This window comes from Salvelinus alpinus, chromosome 4 (genome assembly GCF_045679555.1).
Source record: "Salvelinus alpinus chromosome 4, SLU_Salpinus.1, whole genome shotgun sequence".
NCBI classification, from domain to species: domain Eukaryota; kingdom Metazoa; phylum Chordata; class Actinopteri; order Salmoniformes; family Salmonidae; genus Salvelinus; species Salvelinus alpinus.
The window spans coordinates 2,137,256-2,161,955 of record NC_092089.1 but is presented as its reverse complement, the minus strand read 5'-3'; the positions used below and the strand labels follow the sequence as shown (position 1 = coordinate 2,161,955).

Here is a 24,700-nt window from a genome sequence, read left to right as displayed (position 1 = left end):
TTATTGAAACAGATCAACTGAATCATAAATTCACAGGTTTCAGATTTTCCCCAATTCTTTCAGGCTTTCGTTCTCAAAGTCACCTTTTTTTAAACAGAGAAACGTATGTTTTAAGTTCATAACAATGCTTAATAAACCACATCTGGAGACCACTTTTGAGGTCTGGGAAAAATCAAATACATTTTTATTTGAGTGTAGTTACCCTTTAATTCAACTGTGCAGGCACCTATCAGTGTTGTTTGGTTAGCAGTGTTTCTGTAGCGCATGAGATGGAGTTTGCAAAATAAATGGCCACTGGATTGATGCAAATAATCATGATATCATTCTGACAGGTAGGCATACGTTCTCATCTTCTATTGGTTTTCTTTCAACTTACTTTCATTGTCTAGCAGCCAAAGGAATTATCCTAATCATATTAGCAACCCATGACAGTTATTGCATCTTTAAATCCCACCACTTTCTAACAGATATTCCCATCTCTGTCCATTAAACAGCTCACATGTGCGGTGCACATTTTAGAAAGGTGTTTTCCCCAAATTGCATTTTGTAATATTCACACAGTCATGTGTACATTGTTGCGCCTAAAATGTGAAGAAATAATATTTTATCAACATTTTAAGCTAAACAGTCCAATCTGTTCCATCAGCCCTATTAATTGCAAGTTCAAATCCCCGAGCTGACGAGGTACAAATCTGTCGTTCTGCCCCTGAACAAGGCAGTTAACCCACTGTTCCTAGGCTGTCATTGAAAATAAGAATTTGTTCTTTACTGACTTGCCTAGTTAAATAATGGTAAAATTAAAAATAACACTGCTTTGATAGGTATCAGTGGGGATTAAGAAGTGAGTATATGCAATGCCCACTGAAAAATAAGTGAGTATACTGCGTATACCTGTGTGTGCCCTTCACTACACCACTGCCACTTGCAAATGTTTTCTGGTTCGTATACTGTCAATGAACTATATAAGTAGACCAAACCCAGCTGCTACATTGGTGTATATGGGAGAATCACCCCTTAAAGGGGCAGTGCAGTCAAAAATGTAATTTACACTATGAGGTCGAAATAACATTATGATAATGTCATTTTTGTGTCAGCATGTTCAGTTGGGATGATGTTTTTGTCCCAGATCACGACATCACAATCTGATCTGATTATTCTGATGAGTATGTATCCTACTACTTTGAAGGGGTAAGGGTGGATGTGCTGTAATATCCTATCTGCCAATCAGAGCTGTGTATGTAAATATATTTACATGTATATCAACAGGGGCCAACAAGACCAGACTGAGAATTTCAATGGCGAAAGGAGGCTCAGGGAAATAAGATATTAAACATAGAATGACATTATTTTCATGAAATAAACACACACATTGATTTATTAGACATACGGTGATTACTTAAAAATACAATTCAAAATATAGAGAAAAATATATTTAATTTTATATTTCATTTATCTATCATCTTTGGCTTTAATTCTGCTGCAGCCACGCCAGCGCACGTGGGGATGAATTTAGCGCGCTTGGTGACATGCCTCGCGCCCGGTGCCAGGTCACAGTGAGAGACGCGCTTAAAATCAACTACACACACAGCAGCAAAAAGACGAGTAAACGTTAAAGTCAGTTGACATAGACCACCGGTAAGTTGCTAACTAACAGACATGCCATAACTGAGGCGCACATTCTATATGTCTGTAAACGGAAAGGGCTAGGCCTACTACATAAGTGAAATTCAAAGTAGTTTACGTTAGCAAACTAACAGTAGCCAAATTATGATATAATGATTGACGTGACAAAGTTCAGGCCAAATTTGTCTGCGTGTCTGTGTAGCCTAGAGAGTATATGGCGGTGCCTGGTGATGTCAGAGGAGGCCTGTCTGGGCTCCCCAATATGAATGGAGAAGAGGAGGAGGAGGAAGAATCACATGAGGTGAGAGCAACAGTGAACACACACACACATGTCATGTGTGCTATACAAACTACAAACAATGGGCCAAGGCAGATTAAGAGCATGTGTGTGTGTGTGTCCAGGTGTTGCTGAGTGTGTTTGCCCAGCATGGGCAGTTGGGGTTGTGTTTCTATGACAGCAGAGACTTCACTCTGCACTACATGCCTGACACCTCAGACAACCACGAGCTCCAACTGTTGGCCAGAGGTATATACTAAAGTTAAACACACATACACTTACACACACTAACCAGAGGTAGTCAGTACACACACCTGAACTACTAACTGACCCAAACACATTTCTCCGTCCCCCTGTCCTCTCCCCCCTCCCTCCCCTGGTCCCCTTCTCCCCTGTCTCTTTCTCCTCTCCCTCCCCTGTCCTCTCCCCCTGTTCTCCTCTTCTTCTCCTCTCCTTCCCCCTGTCCCCGGTCCCCTGCCTCTGCCTCTGCCCCCTCCCCTCTCCCCCTCCCTCTCTCAGTGGTCCGGGAGGTGAGCCCTCATGTGATCATTACCAGTGCTAAGCAGGAACGCTGCATGGTCCAGTTCATGCAGGGACTGGGTGAGGAGGAGCACCCCACAGGGAGGACTGGGGAAGGCAAAACTTTAGTCTGGCCGGGGAGGGGTGATGGTTAAGGTGGAGGGTAAAGGTTAATGCTAAAAAAAATCTTTATACATTTGCACTTTCTCCCCCTTTCTCACTTTATCTGCTTGCCCTTCTATCGCTCTCTCTCAAACTCGCTTCTATCTCTCACTCTCTTCTTTTTCTCTCTTCTATCCCCCTCTCTTGTTCTGACTCCCTCTCTCCTCCCTGCTTCCAGGAGCCAACCCAGACTACAGGCCTGAGGTGGTGACCTATCCCTATGTGGACTTTGGTAAGAACAGCTGCCTTGCCTATGGTAATACACTAGGTATTGTTCTAAGTGTAACTTTTGAACATCAATAGTCAAGTTTTCAGTTACAGATTCTCTCTCTCTCCCTCTCTTTACAACAGGTCTGGAGGTCAGTAAGCAGAGGCTGTTGTCTGCCCATTTTCCCTTCCTTCCTCCCGCCGTCTCAGAGAGAGAGAGAATCTCCTACCTCTCCTCCTGCATCTCCTTCGACTCCCCCCTCATGGTGAGTTCTCCTCCCCCCTCATGATGAGTTCTCCTCCCCCTCATGTTGAGTTCTCCTCCCCCCTCATGGTGAGTTCTCCTCCCCCTTGTTCCAGGAAAATAACCTCACACTGACATTTGAGATTAAATTGAAAATGTTGTGTGTGTGTGTGTGTGTGTGTGTGTGTTTATTTGTGTGTGTGTCCTAGCTGCGGTCAGTAGGTGCGTTGCTGAAGTGTCTGGACAGGAGGAGAGTGGGAGTGGAGCTAGAGGACAGCAGTGTGGGGGTCCCCATCTTACAGTTCCACACCTACACACTGTAAGACACACACACAACACAACACACACATACAGAGAGATAGGTCAGTTGTGTATAGGTATTGTGGTTGAATGTTTTTTTCACATCTGAATTTCATTCCTCTTACAGGAAAGACGTAGTGTACGTGGACCAGGATACTTACAGGTCAGTCCCCCTGGAGACAAACAGACACAAACACACACACACACTCTCTCTGCCATGTTTGTTGTTTGTGTGTGTTCCAGCGTGCTGCAGATCTTCAAGTCGGAGCTGCACCCCTCTGTGTACAAGCTGCAGTCTGGGGAGAAGGAAGGGCTCAGTCTCTATGGTAACACACATTATGGGAAGTTAATGGCTGATGTGATATCAGTACATTCTCACACTCGCATTATGAGATGCAGTGATTTCTCAGTCGTGTTTCCTGTAGTGATGATGTCATGGGTGTTGGTGTCTCTGTTTCAGGGATACTGAATCACTGCAGGTGCAAGTTTGGCTCCAAACTGCTTCGGTGAGGAAAGCCTGTTCTCATGGTTGAAGTGTCAGAAACCAACCACACACAGGTTATATCTGAGAAACATAATCAATACCTCAGTACCTGTTTCTGGTGCGTAGTCATAATCTATCCCTCCTTGTTCTGATAGATGTTGGTTATTGTGAAATCCTCTCTCTCTCTCAGCCAGTGGTTTCTGAGGCCGACTCGTGACCTGGCGGTGTTGAACAGGAGACAGGAAGTTGTGAGATTCTTCTCCTGTCCACGCAACTCTGACTCCCTAAACACTTTGCAGTCCTCCCTACGCAACATCAGGAACATCCCGGTAACCATGACCTGTGAACTTTACCCTTCAGCGCCATGCAGGCCTCAGTCTGCAACATCAGTGATGAGTATGAATTTTCTGTAATAAAGAGTATTATTTCTCTTGCTGTAGACTCTCCTGCGTTCGATGTCTCTGTCTCACACCAAAGTCTCTGACTGGCAGGGTCTCTACAAGGTAGGAGTTCTACGGCCATTTATTTATATGAATAGTGTGTCTGAATGTATATTAGACAATCTACGGTGCAGTGTGAATAGTGTGTGTTTGTGTCTGTGTTGTAGACAGTGTATAGTGCGGTGTGTATCAGGGACACAGTGCGCTCCCTGCCTCAATCCATCCAACTCTTCCAGGAGATCAGTGAGGGATTCTCAGACGACCTTTACTACATCGCCTCGCTCATCAGCAGAGTGGTGGGACACACAGTACACACGCCAGGTGCAGCTCCCATGTTCTGTATGTCAATGTGTTTCATTCTCATTTTATTCTGTGATTTGTGTCTTGTATAGGTGGACTTTGAGGGCAGTTTAGCAGAAAACCGTTTCACTGTCAAACCCAATGTGGACCCTGCTATAGACGAGAGTGAGTGTTCATAACATTAGGGAATGCTGAAGGTTAGAGTTATGTTTGTTGAAGGTCAGAGTTATGTTTGTTGAAGGTCAGAGTTATGTTTGTTGAAGGTCAGAGTTATGTTTGTTGAAGGTCAGAGTTATGTTTGTTGAAGGTTAGAGTTATGTTTGTTGAAGGTTAGGGTTATGTTTGTTGAAGGTTAGGGTTATGTTTGTTGAAGGTTAGGGTTATGTTTGTTAAAGGTTAGGGTTATGTTTGTTAAAGGTTAGGGTTATGTTTGTTGAAGGTGTCGTGGATAATCGTTTCAAAATATAACACTTACAAGAACTTGTGAATTCAATATAGGCTTTTAATACAAAATATCAGAAGCCGGGATGGTACGCGGACCACACACACTTTCCCAGAGCTGGTTCTGTATTTATACACATATAGCATATGAGTCCATCCTACATGTAAATTAAGTTACTTCCCTTAGGTCATCTGCCACCATTATCTTTCATTTCAGGCTTCCTGCTTGTTCATGCCCAATAACGCCTGTATCCGCTCTTGATTAGATTACAATGGTGGCAGGACCCTCTCGTGTCCTAAAATTAATATGTATTATGCCTATAGTCCATCTGTTGGTCATTTGGCTGGCACCCTCCTTTGTGTGTCCCTCTGACCTCGGTATGTCCAGCTATCCTATGCACTCATGGCCTTGCTTTAGTTTCCTGTCCTCTACAATAGACAATGTACTTTAAGTGTCGCCTCTTCCTTTTTACCCTAAGCCTTTATGCTTTTTATGGCTTTGGCCATTATGTCTGTTATGTCTTAGTTTCCTGTTTTTACCAGAATGGCAAATGCACTCACGTGTTGCCTTCTCCTCTTGTAGTCTAATGTACACCTGTCTTTGCTCAATAGTGTCATATCTGTCTCTATATGTCTAAGCACTTACTCCTACAAAGGTTAGGGTTATGTTTGTTGAAGGTTAGGGTAAGGTTAGATGAAATTTAGGGTAAGGTTAGCTGAAGGTTAGGGTTAGCTGATGGTTAAGGTTTGGTGAAGGTTAGGGTCATCTTACTCACCTCCGTCTGCTCCCTCTGCCAGAGAAGAGGAGGATGATGGGACTGTCTGACTTCCTGACAGACGTGGCTCGCAGAGAGCTGGAGCACCTGGACACCCGCATCCCCTCCTGCTGCGTCATCTACATCCCCCTGGTCTGACATCTACTATTACTGTCTGTCTACATTCCCCTGGTCTGACATCTACTACTATTGTCTGTCTACATCCCCCTGGTCTGACATCTACTACTATTGTCTGTCTACATCCCCCTGGTCTGACATCTACTATTACTGTCTGTCTACATTCCACTGGTCTGACATCTACTATTACTGTCTGTCTACATCCCCCTGGTCTGAGACATCTACTATTACTGTCTGTCTACATCTCCCTGGTCTGACATCTACTACTACTGTTTGTCTACATCCCCTTGGTCTGACATCTACTATTACTGTCTGTCTACATCCCCCTGGTCTGAGACATCTACTATTACTGTCTGTCTACATCTCCCTGGTCTGACATCTACTACTACTGTCTGTCTACATCCTCCTGGTCTGACATCTACTACTACTGTTTGTCTACATCCCCTTGGTCTGACATCTACTATTACTGTCTGTCTAAATCCCCTTGGTCTGAGACATCTACTATTACTGTCTGTGTACATCCCCCTGGTCTGACATCTACTACTACTGTCTATCTACATCCCCCTGATCTGACATCCATCATGGGGTTATCCATCTCTGGTTTACATGCTAACAAGGATGCTAAATGCTAAACAAATAAATCTTAAGTGTACCTTGCTGACTGTCAGGATCAATATGATGCTGATGCTTTCTAAATATCCATAAAATGAGGTGAAATTGTAATCTGGATGTCCTATCCTATCAACATAATTTATTTATCTCTTTCTTTCTCTCTCAGATAGGGTTCCTGCTCTCGTTCCCTCGGTTGCCCAGCATGGTGGAGAAAGAGGACTTTGAGATAGAGAGCCTTGACTTCATGGTGTGTGTATGATACATGTGTATGTTTGCTCCCACTGTGAGTGTGAGTTTATGATGTGTGTATGTTCTCACTGTATGTGTTTAGTTTCTGTCTGAGGAGCGTCTGCACTACCGCAGTCAGAGAACCAAGGAGCTAGATGACCTGCTGGGAGACTTACACTGTGACACCAAAGGTCAGGCTGTCAGCCCTCCCCTCTCTTTCTCTCGCTCCTCTTCTCTCGTCTCTCTCTCTATCCTCTCTAAAATGGGGACACACATAATCCAGAAAATAAATATCAGAACGAGCAATGTCAGAGACCGGAATATAAATATATATACCACAGGGTTGGTGGCACCTTAATTGGGGAGAACGGGCTCATGTTAATGAAGTGGAATGGTATCAAATACAACAAACAAATCAAACATGTGCCGAATACAACAGGTGTAGACCTTACCGTGAAATGCTTACTTACAAGCCCTTAACCATCAATATAGTGAATTAAATAAGAGTTAAGAAAAGATTTACTAAATAAACTAAAGTAAAAAATGTAATAAAAAGTAAAATTACATAATAATAACGAGGGTATATATACAGGGGGTACCGGTACCAAGTCAATGTGTGTTGGTACCAGTGGCGATTTTAGCATGTAAATCTTGGTGGGGTGAAAAAAACAATTGTGGGATGCATACCAGCAAAGCCACTAAACAACACGACACTCAACAATACATTAATTGCACTATAACGGTGACAAACGGTGCCCAATAACTGTTAGGGCCTACATAAAGCTTTCCCAACAGCAGAGTTCCAACAGCAGTTAAGAAGTGAAAATAGATCAAATTATTTTTTTACATTTTTTTTTTAAAGGGGTGGATCAGCTTAATATTGCAGAAAGAATGTTGCTTCCAATGTAATTGTCTGCATCATTTCCAATCCCCCATATTTTTGGGGGTAAATATATATATCCATACACGCATGCATACATATACACATATATACATACACATACCTATATAGACATACATACTTTTTTAAAGAATATACCTTTATTATTATTCCCCGCAACCCTACCACCGATCCCCCAATTGGAGTAAACTGATAAACACTTCTGCTTTTACCTTCAATTTATACATCTTATACCCATTTTACAGACAGTCTACTTTATAATAGTTCTCTCTTGTTTGTTCTTAGTCCTTCCTCTATTTCTGTTGTCCATCCAGTTTTATTTCCACTTGTAACTGTGCTATTTCACAAAAGCTCCGTACCTATACACATTTCACAGATCCCGTATGCCCTACATTGTTTATCTTGTTATTAGTCCCACCCTTCAGTTCCACTCAACCCTTCCCATCTATCTTCCAACATCATCCATTTCGGATTTTTATTTGCCATATATTTTTCAACTGTGCTGTGATGCTTCACAAAAAGTTGAACCTTCCTATTCTCATAGCTTCTACAGATTGTAAATAAAAAATAATTGCTAAAATAATTATTTAATTATTGATTGATTGACTATGGCTTTTCAAATCCCCCAGTATTGCTATCTGTAGCATTCGTTCTAGGCAAATGTTGCAATTCTTCAGCCATTCCTGGACCTGTGACCAAAAATGAGCTACATATGGACAATACCAAAATAAATGATCTAATGACTCTGCCTCCTCACAGCAGAATCTGCAGAGCTGGGAAGATTGTATCCCCCATATATATAACATTCTATTAGTTGCAAGAATTTTGTACAGTAATTTAAATTGAAAAATTCGAAGTTTTGAATCCGGCGTTGTTTTGCGTATCAATTCATAAACCATGTGCCATGGAAATGGGTACATCGAAAATCTCTTCCCAACTATTTTGCAATTTATATGGCACAGCTGTCAGTTTTTTGGTCCTTAAATGAAATTGGTATATGTTTTTATTTATCACACTTTTCTTTAACCATTTATGTTCTTTAATATAGGGCCGACATACAAGTTCCTTACTTTTTTCCCCTTCTACTTGCCTCTTCCATTTTTGTGGTAATGCTGCAATTAATTGGTTGTAATTTTGGGTAGAGCAGACATTTCCATATGTCTGTGTTAGCTGCATGTGTGACATAACTCCACCAGTCCTATTTATGATATCATTCACAAAAACTTTTTTAAACATTTCTTCGATAAATACATTTTTTTTAATCAATTACTATATTTGAATTTAACCACAATATTTGTTGTACTATTTGTTCCGTCCTTTCAGATGGATTAAACTGAAATTGCAACCAACTTTCTAAGGCTTGTTTAAAAAATAAGGATATTTTGGAGATTATCTCCTTTTCAAACAACCGAAAGTGAGCAGGTGCAATCTGAATAAAGGGAAAAAGGCCCTTCTTGAACATAGGATGAGACATTTGTACCAATTTACTAGAGAACCAGTTTGGATCTAAGTATAACTTTTGTATGACTGATGCCTTTAGTGAGAGGTCTAATGCTTTAATATTTAATAATTTCTGCCCTCCGAATTCATATTCGTTATATAAATAGGCCCTTTTAATTTTATCTGGCTTGCCGTTCCAAATAAAATGGAATATTTTTTGTTCATATAATTTAAAAAGCAGGTCACTAGGTGTAGGCAAAACCATAAGCAAATAGGTAAACTGTGATATGACTAAAGGGTGATTTTTCCACAAATAGACAGGTATTTTCCTTTCCATGGTAGCAAGATCTTATCTATTTTTGCTAACTTTCTATAAAAATTTATTGGAGTGAGATCATTTCTTTCTTTTGGGATTTTTATACCGAGTATGTCCACATCTCCGTCAGACCATTTAATTGCTAAACTACATGGCAATGTAAAATGTGTATTTTTTAGTGATCCAATACGTAATATGGTACATTTATCATAATTTGGTTTTAATCCAGAGAGGATAGCAAAGGTATCTAGATCCTCTAAGAGGCCGTGGAGAGACTCTAGTTGTGGGTTTAAAAGAAAACATGAATCATCAGCGTACAATGACACCTTAGTTTTTAAGCCACGGATTTCTAATCCCTTAATATTCATGTTTGATCTAATTTTAACAGCTAACATTTCGATGGCAATAATAAATATATATGCTGATAGTGGACAACCTTGTTTTACTCCTCTAGATAGTTTAAAACTTTCTGAGATGTAGCCATTATTTACTATTTTACACCTAGGGTTACTATACATAATTTTAACCCATTTTATAAGAGATTCCCCAAAATTGAAATATTCTAGGCATTTATATATAAACTCCAGTTGTACTTTATCAAAAGCCTTTTCAAAATCAGGTATGAAAACCAGGCCTGGTGTCCCCGATATTTCATAGTGTTCTATTGTTTCCAGTACTTGCCTTATATTATCTCCAATGTATCGTCCATGTAAAAAACCTGTCTGATTAGGATGAATAATATCTGACAAAACTTTTTTTATTCTATGCGCCAAGCATTTTGCTAGGATTTTTGCATCACAACACTGAAGTGTAAGAGGTCTCCAATTTTTTTAATGGACTGGATCTTTATATATACCACTTGGGTCCTGTTTCAGTAATAATGATATCAGACCTTCTTGTTGTGTGTCTGATAATCTACCATTTATATAGGAGTGGTTAAAACAAGCTAATAATGGTCCTTTGAATATATCAAAAAACATTTGTATACTTCCACTGGTATGCCATCCAGCCCTGGAGTTTTCCCATCCTTAAAGGCCCCAATTGCATCAAGCAGTTCCTCCTCCGTAATTTGGCCTTCACATGAGTCTTTCTGTACAGATGTTAATTTTACATTATTATTAGGGGAAAAATCCATACAATTAGTTTCAGTTAGTGGAGATGGAGGAGCCTGAAATGAAAACATATTCTTAAAGTACTTTACTTCCTCTTTCAAAATATCATTTGGTGAATCATGTGTGACTCCATCATTTGTAACAAGTTTTAATACATTTCTTTTTGGTAGCATTTCTATATTGAAGATTGAAAAAGAATTTGGTGCATTTTTCCCCATATTCCATCCAGTTCGCTTTATTTTTATAATATATTACACTGGATCTTTCTTGAATAAGTTCCTCCATTTCTTTTTGTTTTTCCTCTAACTTATTCTGTGCCTCTATGCTACCGTTTTTATTGCTATCTAACTGTACTGTTAGTCCTTCAATTTCCTTTGTTAATATGGACTCTTTTGATCTAAATTGCTTTTGTTTTATAGATGAGTACTGAATTGCATGGCCTCTAAAGGCACACTTAAAAGTGTCCCATACAATACGGGGATCTGCTGTACCTATGTTATGTCTGAAAAAGTCAGTTATAAAATCTTCTGTCCTAGTTCTAAACAATTTATCATCTAGTAGACTTTGATTAAATTTCCAATATCCTCGCCCACGTGGAAATTCTGTAAGAGTAATATATATGCCAATTATGTGATGATCCGACCACATTCTGTCCCCTATCAACACTTTTTAAACTTTTGGTGCCAGAGAGAATGGTATAAGAAAGTAGTCACGACGACTAGCTTGATTAAGCCTCCGCCATGTATATCTCACTAAGTCAGGGTATTTAAGTCTCCATATATCCACTAATTCCAATATATCCATGACATTCATGATTTCCTTAAGTGCCTGAGGGTGATAGTTTGTAGTGTGATTTCCTTTCCGGTCCATAGAGGTATTTTAAGACTGTATTAAAATCTCCCACTATAATAATAGAGTCTAGTGTTGCTTGTAGAGTTGATAAATTCTTATATATATTTTCAAAGAAGCTTGGATCATCATTATTCGGACCGTATAGGTTAATAAGCCATATGTTTATTGTCCAATGACATATTTAAAATAATCCATCTACCTTGAGGATCTGTTTGGACAATTTGCACATTTGGATTAAAATTATTGTTAATTAAAACCATCACCCCTTTTGAATTTCTTTGCCCATGGGAGAAATATATTTTGCCCCCCCATTCTTTTTCCACAAAACTTCATCTAAAACTGTTGAATGGGTTTCCTGTAAACAATAGATATTATAATCCTTCTCTTTTAGCCAGGTAAATACTGATCGTCTTTTCTTATTATCTGCTAAGCCATTACAATTGTAACTGGCTATACTTATTTCACCACTTACCATAATGAGACACAACTTTCAATTATTTTTATCAAAATATATATTTTTAAACGTACTATTAAAAAGTAACATAATGATTGAGTGTCTATATAGTTGTACCATGATATTTGCATTTCTACTAAGTAAACCTCCAATTGGTCCCTACTATTCCACCCGCTAAAAGCCCTCATCTCGAGTTGGGTTGTCATCCCAATGCCCGGCAGACCACCCTCGACCCCCTGTATCCCATAGCCCTGAACCGACTGGGATCCATTCTTTGAAAAGAGCACACAGTGCCATTTACCGAATTGAAGTAGATCAACTGCCAAATGCATTTCCATCGCTCTCACCTCGATTTTTATTATATATAGCTGTGGATCATCCTCTATTGTCCCTAACATCTTTTACTTCTTCCTTCGCAACAGTTGTGGGATACACACATACACCCACACACACTCAGCCCTTACCCCCACACAATCATAAGCTCACTTTCTCAACAATTGCACCATCCCAGAGCCCAACTCAAGATAGGTCACCCCCTCTCTGAATGTCCGAGTGTGACGCCCTCCCCATGGGTTACTGCAGCTAGTGTTGCCAGCACTGCCACTGCCTGGGTGGGGGCACCCCACCGGAATCCCCACCGGCTAGGTACAAAGGTCGTCAAGGTTCTCATTAGCAGCTTTGAGAATTTCCTTGTATATTATGCTCTCCCTTTAGGGGGCTTTGGCTTTGCAGGACCAACCCTGCCAAGCAGGCTCAGAATCTTGAGGGGGCAGTGCTGCTCTTGGTCTCTGACCTCATTTTAGCTGCATACAGACCACTTACAGCGGAGATCAAATGATTTGGGTGAGGCACATGGGCTACTAACAGCTTACTACACAACATACACTTAGTATTACTTTCTTAGCTACAGTATACATATCTCCCTGCCATATGCAGCAGCATACAATACATTTTTTGGACTCACCTTGTTGTGCTGTGCTCACTTGAACAGGAAGGTGGTGCAGTGGTCCTTTGTGGGCAAATTTTGTAATCAGTCTGGCATTCTCTGGATTTATGGTGCTTTCGAGACAACTGGGACTATAGGAAAAGGAGGGCCGAACAGGCCCCTATTAATATCGCGGGGCTGAAGTGGAGCAGGTCGAGAGTTTCAAGTTCCTTGGTGTCCACATCACCAACAAACTATCATGGTCCAAACTCACCAAGACAGTTGTGAAGAGGGCACGACAACACCTTTTGCCCCTCAGGAGAATGAAAAGATTTGTCATGGGTCCCCAGATCCTCAAAAAGTTCTACAGCTGCATTCTGACTGGTTGCATCACCGCCTGGTATAGCAACTGCTCGGCATCTGTGTCACGCCCTGGCCTTAGCTATCTTTGTTCTCTTTATTATTTTAGTTAGGTCAGGGTGTGACATGGGGGATGCAGGTGTTTTTGTTATTGTCTAGGGTTTTTTGTATGTCTATGGGTGTTTGCTAGTCTAGGTGTGATGTATGTCTATGGTTGCCTAGATTGGTTCTCAATTAGAGACAGCTGTCTATCGTTGTCTCTGATTGGGAACCATATTTAGGCAGCCATATTCATTGGGTAGTTTGTGGGTTATTGTCTATGTTAGTTGCCTGTGTCTGCACTATTTGTTTATAGCGTCACGTTCGTTCGTTTGTTGTTTTGTAGTTTGTTTAAGTGTTCTTCATTTTCGTCTTCAATAAATAGAAGATGTATTGTTCTCACGCTGCGCCTTGGTCCTCCTCTCTTCCACCATATAACGATCGTGACAATCTGACCATAAGGCGCTACAGAGGGTAGTGCGTACGGCCTTGTACATCACTGGGCCAATCTTCCTGACATCTAGGACCTACAGTGGGGAGAACAAGTATTTGATACACTGCCGATTTTGCAGGTTTTCCTACTTACAAAGCATGTAGAGGTCTGTCATTTTTATCATAGGTACACTTCAACTGTGAGAGACGGAATCTAAAACAAAAATCCAGAAAATCACATTGTATGATTTTTAAGTAATTAATTTGCATTTTATTGCATGACATAAGTATTTGATCACCTACCAACCAGTAAGAATTCCGGCTCTCACAGACCTGTTAGTTTTTCTTTAAGAAGCCCTCCTGTTCTCTACTCATTACCTGTATTAACTGCACCTGTTTGAACTCGTTACCTGTATAAAAGACACCTGTCCACACACTCAATCAAACAGACTCCAACCTCTCCACAATGGCCAAGACCAGAGAGCTGTGTAAGGACATCAGGGATAAATTGTAGACCTGTACAAGGCTGGGATGGGCTACAGGACAATAGCCAAGCAGCTTGGTGAGAAGGCAACAACTGTTGGCACAATTATTAGAAAATGGAAGAAGTTCAAGATGACGGTCAATCACCCTCGGTCTGGGGCTCCATGCAAGATCTCACCTCGTGGGGCATCAATGATCATGAGGAATGTGAGGGATCAGCCCAGAACTACACGGCAGGACCTGGTCAATGACCTGAAGAGAGCTGGGACCACAGTCTCAAAGAAAACCATTAGTAACACACTACGCCGTCATGGATTAAAATCCTGCAGTGCACGCAAGGTCCCCCTGCTCAAGCCAGCGCATGTCCAGGCCCGTCTGAAGTTTGCCAATGACCATCTGGATGATCCAGAGGAGGAATGGGAGAAGGTCATGTGGTCTGATGAGACAAAAATAGAGCTTTTTGCTCTAAACTCCACTCGCCGTGTTTGGAGGAATAGAAGGATGAGTACAACCCCAAGAACACCATCCCAACCGTGAAGCATGGAGGTGGAAACATCATTCTTTGGGGATGCTTTTCTGCAAAGGGGACAGGACGACTGCACCGTATTGAGGGGAGGATGGATGGGGCCATGTATCGCGAGATCTTGACCAACAACCTCCTTCCCTCAGTAAGAGCATTGAAGATGGGTCGTGGCTGGGTCTTCCAGCATGACAACGACCCGAAACACACAGCCAGGGCAACTAAGGAGTGGCTCCGTAAGAAGCATCTCAAGGTCCTGGAGTGGCCTAGCCAGTCTCCAGACCTGAACCCAATAGAAAATCTTTGGAGGGAGCCGAAAGTCCGTATTGCCCAGCGACAGCCCCGAAACCTGAAGGATCTGGAGAAGGTCTGTATGGAGGAGTGGGCCAAAATCCCTGCTGCAGTGTGTGCAAACCTGGTCAAGAACTACAGGAAACGTATGATCTCTGTAATTGCAAACTAAGGTTTCTGTACCAAATATTCAGTTCTGCTTTTCTGATGTATCAAATACTTATGTCATGCAATAAAATGCAAATTAATTACTTAAAAATCATACAATGTGATTTTCTGGATTTTTGTTTTAGATTCCTTCTCTCACAGTTGAAGTGTACCTATGATAAAAATTACAGACCTCTACATGCTTTGTAAGTAGGAAAACCTGCAAAATTGTCAGTGTATCAAATACTTGTTCTCCCCACTGTATATACTAGGCGGTGTCAGAGGAAGGCCCAAAAAAAGGTCAAAGACTCCGGTCCCACCCAAGTCATAGCCGTGCGGTAGCAGAGAGAACAGTCAAGTGGTACCGGAGCGCCAAGTCTAGGACCAAAAGGCTCCTTAACAGCTTCTACCCCCAAGCCATAAGACTGCTATTATTAACAATTAATCAAATGGCCACCTGAACTATTTACAGTGACCCCCCCTTTGTTTTTACACGGCTGCTACTCGCTGTTTATCATCTATGCATAGTCACTTTACAAATGACCTCGACTAACCTGTATCCTCGCACGTTGACTCAGTACTGGTACCCCCTGTATATAACCTCGTTATTGTTATGTAATTTTCTTATTATCTTTTAGATTATAATTTTTTTAAACTTTTGTTTATTTAGTAAATATTTTCTTAACTCTATTTCTTGAACTGCATTGTTGGTTAAGGGCTTGTTGTTTCCGGTGCATGTGACAAATACAATTTGATTTGATCCAATATGATTACGTAGTACCAGTCTTGGACGGCATCAAACCAGGACGAGAAGCTAGTAACGCTAGCTAACTATGCTAACTGATGCTGCAGTGCGTGCGCTTTCTCATCCTACAGTTACAAATAACATCAACTCTTTTCAGAATATTAAGTAGCAGTCTCCCTTTTAATTCCATCTTCCGTTGATAAGATATGTCCTAACTTTTGCCTCACATGGAGACTATGATTGTAGCCTATTGGCACTTTGATGACTTATGATTGGCCAACAACAAGCTACACGCACCAATCTCCACTCTTCTGAAAAGCAAGACCAGCAGCATAAATTATACCATTTCTGTCTTGTCTCTCTGCTGCAGCAGTCGCGTTCGGATATTTACAGGCCCTTCCGGACAAGTGAGTTAAAATTACACATACCCAAGACCTGTGACAATCATATGAGATCCGACCCAGACCCGTGACGTTATTTACAATTCAGGATCCGGACCCGCTCGGGTCCCGGATCGGGTATTCGGGTACAGGTTGACCCGTGAAGATCTCTAGGGTACAACCGAAGAAACCCTTTTGGGGAAAAAAAGTAGACCATACTCTCTGCATGTCTGAATCTCTCTCTCTCTCTCTCTCTCTCTCTCTCTCTCTCTCTCTCTCTCTCTCTCTCTCTCTCTCTCTCTCTCTCTCAGACATGGAGACAGCAGTTATGACACAGCTGCAGACCACAGTGCTGGGGAGAAGCGCCTGTCTGTACAAGGTGTGCGTCTTTGTGGTATCTCTGTGTGCACACTTACCTTTTTGTGGGATTATGCTATGTGTGTGTGTGTGTGTGTAGGTTCTGGATCTGAGTGCTGAGCTGGACTGTCTGATGGCACTGAGCCATGCCTCCCAGGAGTACGGATACACTACCCCCACTCTGGCCAACCACCACAGGATAACACTCAGACAGGCCAGGTACGCACACTCAGACCCCATTCCAGTTGGTTAGATGCCTGTATGAACCCCTAGGGTATCCAGGGAGGAGGTTAGAGAGGCAGATAAGGGTTGTTGTTGCTCAGATCTCTCTCTCACTCTCTCAGACACCCTCTGTTGGAGTTGTGTTCTCCTATGTTTGTGTCTAACTCCTTCCTGAGTTCTGAGACTCGGGGACGGGTTAAGATCATCACCGGACCCAACTCATCTGGCAAGAGCATCTACCTCAAACAGGCAAGGACACACACTCACTTACTCACACTCACTCACTCACACACACACACACACACACACACACACACACACACACACACACACACACACAGAGAGAAAGTGTCAAAGGCAGATACAGTTCTTGAGTTGTTTCAGGATAGATTGTTTTCTCTTCCTTCTGATTGGCTGGGTCAGGTGGGTCTGATTGTGTTCATGGCTCTGATTGGTTCTGATGTGCCAGCGAAGGAGGCAGAGATTGGTCTGGTGGACGGAATCTTCACACGCATGCAGAGCAGAGAATCTGTGTCTGTAGGACTCAGCACCTTCATGATAGACCTCAACCAGGTACACACACACTACACACACACATACACTACGCCAATGGTGGAAAAAGTACCAAATTGTCATAATTGAGTAAAAGTAAAGATACCTTAATAGAAAATAACTCCAGTAAAAGTGAAAGTCAGAGAGAGAGAATTAGAGGGAGTATACTTAAATTCACACAGGACACCAGATAAGACAGGAGAATTACACCAGATATAACAGACTGACCCTAGCCCCCCGGCACATAGACTATTGCAGTATAGATACTGGAGGTTGAGACGGGGGGTCGGGGGACACTGGCCCCATCCAACGATAGCCCCGGTCAGGGCCAACCAGGCAGGATATAAATACTACTTGAGTAAAATTCTAAAAGTATTTGGTTTTAAATGTACTTAAGTATTAAAATGACATGTAAATGCTAAAATATACTTAAAGATCAAGATGCACTATTCATAAATCGCCCCGCCATTTCCTGGTTGCAAAAATCCAAATAGTTTGCCAAATTTCAGTTTGTGACAAAACAAGCAGTCATTGTGTAGAGAATCATTGTACCATCTAAACCACTGTGTAATATATTTTCCGTAACCAAAACTATTGTATATTCAGCTTTTTGAAGCTGGTGTACAAAACCAAAAGACGCAAAAACAAACTTCAGAACGCGAAGCATTAGAAAAAGCCCACATAGAACAGATCTATCGCTTCTTAGACTTGCTTTCAATGGGAATGAAATATCTATAACTCACAATTCTATGTGAATTTGGTCAGGTCAACCAAAAAATTACATTATGTATCAAAAGTAAAAGTATAAATAATTTCAAATTCCTTATATTAAGCAAACCAGACAGCACAATTATTATTATTTATTTTTTAATATTGATAGCCAGAGGCACACTCCAACACTCAGACATCATTTACAAACAAAGCATGTGTGTTTAGTGAGTCCGCCAGATCAGAGGCAGTATGTAGGCAGGGAAGTTCTCTTGATAAGTGCGTGAATTTGACTATTTTCCTGTCTTGCTAAGAATTTAAAATTTACCAAGTACTTTTGGGTGTCCGGGAAAATGTATGGGAGTAAAAAGTACATTATTTTCATTAGGAATGTAGTGGAGTAAAAGTTTTCACAAATATAAATAGTTAAGTACAGATACCCCCCAAAAAACTACTTAAGTAGTACTTTAAAGTATTTTTACTTAAATACTTTACACCACTGCATTACAGACACATGCATTTACCTATTCTCAGTGTGTCGTACACGTATGTGTGTGTATGTCTGTGCTACAGATGGCTCATGCTCTGAACCACAGCAGCGGTCACTCACTGGTCCTGATTGATGAGTTTGGGAAAGGAACTAACACGGTGAGAGAGAGGGAAAGAGGGATGAAACATGTGAGAGACATGAAAGGAGGGATGGAGGAGAAAGGTCTCCCTTACACTGCCCAGTTATTTGCCTTTCTTTGGGTCTTTCTATGCTTCAGTGTTTCAATGTGGGTCGAAGTAAACTGTTGAACTGTTTCTCACCAGGTGGATGGGCTTTCCCTTCTGGCGGCATCTATCTCTCATTGGCTGAAAAGAGTTCCAGCCGAGGTTCCTCACATTCTATTGGCCACTAACTTCCACAGTCTGCTACAGCTGGGTCTCCTACCTTCCTCAGGCCTGCTGTCACTACTGGTACTGTGTGTGTGTGTGTGTGTGTGTGTGTGTGTGTGTGTGTGTGTGTGTGTGTGTGTGTGTGTGTGTGTGTGTGTGTGTGTGTGTGTGTGTGTGTGTGTGTGTCTGTGTGTCTGTGTGTCTGTGTTATCTGTCCCTTTCAGTATGAAAGGCTGGGATTTGTTGTGGAAAAACCCTTTAAAAGGTGTATTGTCTGCCCTAAGCATGCCTTGGACTGAAGCCCTAAGCATGCCTTGGACTGAATCCCAGCCTTGATATGTTTGTGTGTGTGTGTGTGTGTGTAGACTCTGGAGACAGCGGTGGATGGGGATGAATTGGTGTTTCTGTACCAGCTGAAGGATGGGATCTGTCGCTCCAGCTACGCAGCCAACATCGCTACACTGGCAGGCCTTCCCCCCAGCCTCGTACAGAGAGGAGTGGAGGTACACTACACCACACACACACTAGCATAGCTGCGGGAAGTAGGGGTGCTGCAGCACTCCCTGAAAAATCGGAAGATTTTCTTTTATATATAGAGAGTGCATTCGGAAAGTATTCCGACCTTGACTTTTTCCACGTTTTGTTTCATTACAGCCTTAAATACACACAATACCCCATAATGACAAAGTGAAAACAGCTTTTTTTGACATTTTTGCACATTTATTACAAATAAAAAACATACCTTATTTACATAAGTATTCAGACGCTTTTGCTATGAGACTCATAATTGAGCTCAGGTGCATCCTGTTTCCATTTGTTGAAAAGAAAAATGCTATTGCAACCTCTTTGCAATAAGGAATTGAGACCAAAAGCTCAAGAGAGTTAAGTGTTTAATACCAAGGATACAGTCAGTTGAGTGCATGCATTTAGAAAGTTCACAAAACATCTAATACTCTTCCCTCCTTTTGGTCACCACCCTCTTGTAGGTGTCACCTCCCCAGCTATACATTTTATGACCCCAATGAGTTTCCCTCCTTTCCCCTGTTGAATGTCCATGGTCCTCTCTTTGTTTAGCTAGATGTCAGAATCATACCCCGTCCATCTTCATTGTCCTGGGCCTGACCCTGCTCTCTGATCATATTTTCTCCACAAAAGTAGTGCACTCCATCTTTAATAGTGCCTTATTAGCGGACTGATATAGCATCTGTAATGCGGACAAAAAATATTTTTCCAGCACCCACCCTCAAATATTTTTTTTACAATTTTATTTCTACCAAAAATGAATATATAACGCAGCCCCCACACTCCCAAACTACTTCCTGTGTCTATGCACACAAGTACAATAAGGCATCACATTTTTTTCAACAGAAATGCAAACTAAGAGTGTAAGTTATGTATGTGCGTGTGTGTTTGTGTAGGTATCTGAACTGTACAGAACAGGAAAGACTATTAAACGCATCGACCGACCATCTACAGAGGAGCAGGCAAACAAGTAAGTCACACAATCACAGTGAACACACACACACACAAAGTCAAATCAAATGTTATTGGCCGAATACAACAGGTGGAGACAGTGTAATGCTTACTGACGAACCCATTCCCAACAGTGCAGAGTTAGAATGAGACAAATATTTCCTCAATAAAAAGGAAATAGTAACACAATAGCGAGGCTAAATACGAGGAGTACCTGTACCGGGTCAATGTGCAGGTGAGAATCTAAAGACAGATTTTACATTTAAATAAGTTGAGATAAAAGAATGCATGTAAATGTGAACATGAATGAATGCCTTCACTTCGGTTTACTCTTAACGTTTTTTCTTGCACTGTACCCAATGATTTATGAAAACTGACTTGATAGGTCGATGTCCTCATTGTGGTTCTACACACGTTATTAGAATAGTTATGAAATAAATGCACATTGTTATATTTGGTAACACTTGCTTATTTTCCCTCGACTCCAACCCCATTTGATGCATTGAACGGATGTGGGTGGATCAATGTCTACATAAGGTTGCTAATTATAAACACTCACAAAAGCTCTGAGGAAGGCCTTGAAGTCGATACATAGAGTTATTAAAGAGCAGTGATACTATCAAGATCAGTGTGCGGGTTTCTTCTTTTCTCATCTTATTCAGCTGTTACCATTCACCTGCAACAAAGATGGCTCAGATGAACATTTAAATAAGTTATTCTGCCTGCAATACATACGCACAATCACACACAGGTGTTTTCTTTGTGTGTGTGTCCCTGTCAGGTGTGTTTGTGTGGTGAAGAAGTTCCTGTGTGTGAACCTTGAGGACCAGAGTGTGGATCTGCAGCGCTACATGAAGGAGGAGCTGCTTCCCTCTGGAGGAGATCTGCTCTAACAGCAACACTACTGTATACCAGTACTACTGTTGTCTGTCTAACAGCAACACTACTGTATACCAGTACTACTGTTGTCTGTCTAACAGCAACACTACTGTATACCAGTACTACTGTTGTCTGTCTAACAGCAACACTACTGTATACCAGTACTACTGTTGTCTGTCTAACAGCAACACTACTGTATACCAGTACTACTGTTGTCTGTCTAACATCAACACTACTGTATACCAGTACTACTGTTGTCTGTCTAACAGCAACACTACTGTATACCAGTACTACTGTTGTCTGTCTAACATCAACACTACTGTATACCAGTACTACTGTTGTCTGTCTAACAGCAACACTACTGTATACCAGTACTACTGTTGTCTGTCTAACAGCAACACTACTGTATACCAGTACTACTGTTGTCTGTCTAACAGCAACACTACTGTATACCAGTACTACTGTTGTCTATCTAACAGCAACACTACTGTATACCAGTACTACTGTTGTCTATCTAACAGCAGCACTACTGTATACCAGTACTACTGTTGTCTGTCTAACAGCAACACTACTGTATACCAGTATGACGTCAGCTTCACTGACTGTAGGAGGAAGTTGCCCCACAATGCTGATGGTTTTAGAGAGGTTAAGATGATCCTAGATCTGTGCCTATGGGTCTGAGAGATTGATGCATACTACTTTAGAATTTACCATAACATTAAAGTCAATGGAAGATACTGTAGTATTCTCTTTGGAAATATTTCGGTTTGGAGGAGAACATAAAAGTAATTTTGACGTGTTTAAAATATCCCAACCAAGATTGAGGACAATGTCAATTCGTATTACGTTATTCACAGTTACAATTCAGAATGTTCAATAAATATGATAGAAAATCAAATCCAGTCTCCTTTTCTAGTTTATGCCAACAACAGAATGAGAAAATTACTATTCAAAATTGAATTCCATAAAACCATCTAAACAATTTTGCCCAAGCCCAGAGACAGCTTCTAAGGGTTGAACATGAGACTTTTGCCTTAATCTGGCACATCCACATTTTAATTACTGTCCATATTCCTTGACAAATAAACACAGAATATTAACAGAATTAAGAAAATGTAATAAATGTGTGCTGCTGGGGACTTTATGATGCATGGTGGTTATTGTAGTCTGTTGAAGGTGAGGCTCATGGTTATTGTAGTCACTGCCAGGGAGAGGAGAGGTGGATGATGGTTATTGTAGGCAGTGACAGGGATAGGAGTGTGTTGAGGGGTAGTGTGTGTCCGGTGTTGCAGAAGTGTGTGTCGCAGCAGTGCCTGGTCATCATGTAGATGGTTGTGTTGGAGAAGATCTCCACATTGGTCACCAGCTCACACTCCTTCGCCTTGACACAGCCCAGCAACTTAACGTCCAACACGTCACCTACAGAAACACACACACACAGTCAACACACTAATATGCTCTGCTTCACATTTCTCTGCCAAAAATCCACAAAACCCAGCACCGTAATGTCCCACACACAGCCCCCACACACACACACAGAAAACACTCACACACAGCACCCGCCGGCCATGTCTATCCATGTGACCCACCTGCCTTCCCTCGGCCAGTGTAGCACTTCTCCCCGATGTTGCAGTTGGTTTTGGTGGTGTAGCAGGCATCCCAGAAGCCCAGGTCACAGCGGAAACACTGCAGAGGCCCCTCCTCCCGTTGCTCCTCCTGATCATCCTCATCTGGGACCACAGGGTAATATCATATACAGTACACTCTCACACAGGGACATAATCGATACAAGTCATGAGTGTTTTATTGATAGATTTGATCATTTAAAGTCGAAGGCTGCTCCTGACAGAGACAACATTACTTACATTAAAAAAAGATTGAAGGTTTATTTCTATTGTGATCCTCTTTGGCAAATAATATGAAAGATGGGCAATATCGCATTGTACACACTACACTCAATGCAGTTTTAAAAACATTAACAATTACAAATATTTACAACATAATCAACAGTACAGAGGTACCCAAGGCTCCCGAGTGGCGCAGCGGTCTAAGGCACTGCATCTCAGTGCTCAAGGTGTCACTACAGACCCTGGTTTGATTCTAGGCTGTATCACAACCGGCTGTGATTGGGAGGCCCATAGGGCGGTGCACAATTGGCCCAGTGTCATCCGGGTTATGGTTTTTGCAGGATAGGACGTCATTGTAAATAAGAATTTGTTTTTAACTGACTCGCCTAGTTAAAATTGAAATAAACCCTTACACAAGTCACTTCTTGAAAAGAAAAATACCCCTAATCAATCAACCATTATTTTTATGTGATGCTTTAAAGCTGTTCTCTGATGACAAAGATTTAATTCACAGTGGTAATTTGTTCCATAGTACTGCAAGACAAGAGTAGAATAGAGGAATACTTTATTCCCGATGAAGCTCTTGAATCTACAGGGAATAAAGTTGGTAGAGCTCCCTCTGGTGGAATACTGCTGGGTGTCACCAATGTGATAAAATAATTACATAGGTATTGTAAATTTGGGAAATAGTTATGTAAAATGTTGTGGGTAACCCCCAACTTGGGTGACTCTGGTTTCACTTGAGCAACTCTTGAGCCATTTCAGTTTATCAAAGAGACAGGGTTGAACATGAGTACCGAATGGGAGCTTGAGAACAATCTTGACTATCTTATTCTCAATGGTATAACATACTTACGTAAAAATACTTTAAAGTTTTTGGGGGTATCTGTACTTTACTATTTATGACACATTTTACTTCACTACATTCCTAAAGAAAATGTGGTACTTTTTACTCCATACATTTTCCCTGACACCCAAAAATAGAACAGGAAAATGGTCTAATTCACAAACTTATCAAGAGAACATCCCTGGTCATCCCTACTGCCTCTGATCTGCTAGACTCACTAAACACATGTTTCATTTGTAAATGATGTCTGAGTGTTGGAGTGTGCCCCTGGCTATCCGTAAATTTCAAAAATAAGAAAAGTCTGCCGTCTTGTTCACTTAATATAAGGAATTTGAAATTATTCATAATTTTTAATCAAGTAGTATTTTACTGGGTGATTTTCACTTATACTTGAGTCATGTTATATTAAGGTATCTTTACTTTTACTCAAGTATGACAATTGGGTACTTTTTCCACCACTGCTTATTCTGAGTTTTCTGAAGCTTATTCTTGAGGCACACATATAATCAATTATCTAATCAAAATGACACTGCACAAGGAGCCCTGCCAGTGTCTGCAGTATTTTCCTATCATGAAAACATTATTTCCTAGCCAGAAACTTTACTTTTTGGTTAACCTTGGGGAGAGATTTTAAGGCCATACTCTCACCTGATGGGTCACTATCTTACTCACATCCAAGGTAGATCATTGCATCTTTGGCGGTAACCACTGTCTATAGTAGACTACAGAAGACTGTGTCTATAGTAGACTACAGAAGACGGTGTCTATAGTAGACTACAGAACACTGTGTCTATAGTAGACTACAGAAC

The 24,700-nt window shown here is 41.2% G+C and overlaps 1 protein-coding gene and 1 long non-coding RNA gene across 2 annotated transcripts; one reads left to right on the top strand and one right to left on the bottom strand.

Moving 5' to 3' along the window:
- Window positions 1–1,837: 1,837 nt before the first annotated feature.
- LOC139572718 (mutS protein homolog 5-like) lies at window positions 1,838–21,957 on the top strand. The gene is made up of 25 exons (XM_071395432.1): window positions 1,838–1,924; window positions 2,026–2,149; window positions 2,420–2,500; window positions 2,760–2,813; window positions 2,933–3,054; window positions 3,242–3,351; window positions 3,460–3,495; window positions 3,576–3,658; window positions 3,793–3,838; window positions 4,007–4,145; window positions 4,257–4,319; window positions 4,424–4,552; window positions 4,649–4,721; window positions 5,796–5,905; window positions 6,669–6,755; window positions 6,834–6,921; window positions 16,439–16,506; window positions 16,585–16,703; window positions 16,829–16,955; window positions 17,130–17,279; window positions 18,540–18,614; window positions 18,780–18,926; window positions 19,211–19,348; window positions 20,264–20,337; window positions 21,100–21,957. The coding sequence occupies exons 1-25, from the start codon at window positions 1,838–1,840 to the stop codon at window positions 21,209–21,211; spliced, it is 2,442 nt and encodes an 813-aa protein (XP_071251533.1). The 3' UTR covers window positions 21,212–21,957.
- Window positions 21,958–22,095: 138 nt separating this feature from the next.
- LOC139572719 (uncharacterized) lies at window positions 22,096–24,700 on the bottom strand. The gene is made up of 2 exons (XR_011674463.1): window positions 22,787–24,700; window positions 22,096–22,616 (listed from the first exon to the last, which is right to left on the bottom strand). It is a non-coding gene; the product is annotated as an uncharacterized lncRNA (long non-coding RNA).

What these genes read in the sequence shown, in the direction of transcription:
- LOC139572718 (XM_071395432.1), top strand. Translation starts at nt 1,838, where the DNA reads ATGGCGGTGCCTGGTGATGTCAGAGGAGGCCTGTCTGGGCTCCCCAAT. An exon ending in GCTCCAACTGTTGGCCAGAG is followed by an intron (nt 2,150 to 2,419) that starts GTATATACTAAA and finishes TCCCTCTCTCAG; the next exon opens with TGGTCCGGGAGGTGAGCCCT. An exon ending in TCGTACAGAGAGGAGTGGAG is followed by an intron (nt 19,349 to 20,263) that starts GTACACTACACC and finishes GTGTTTGTGTAG; the next exon opens with GTATCTGAACTGTACAGAAC.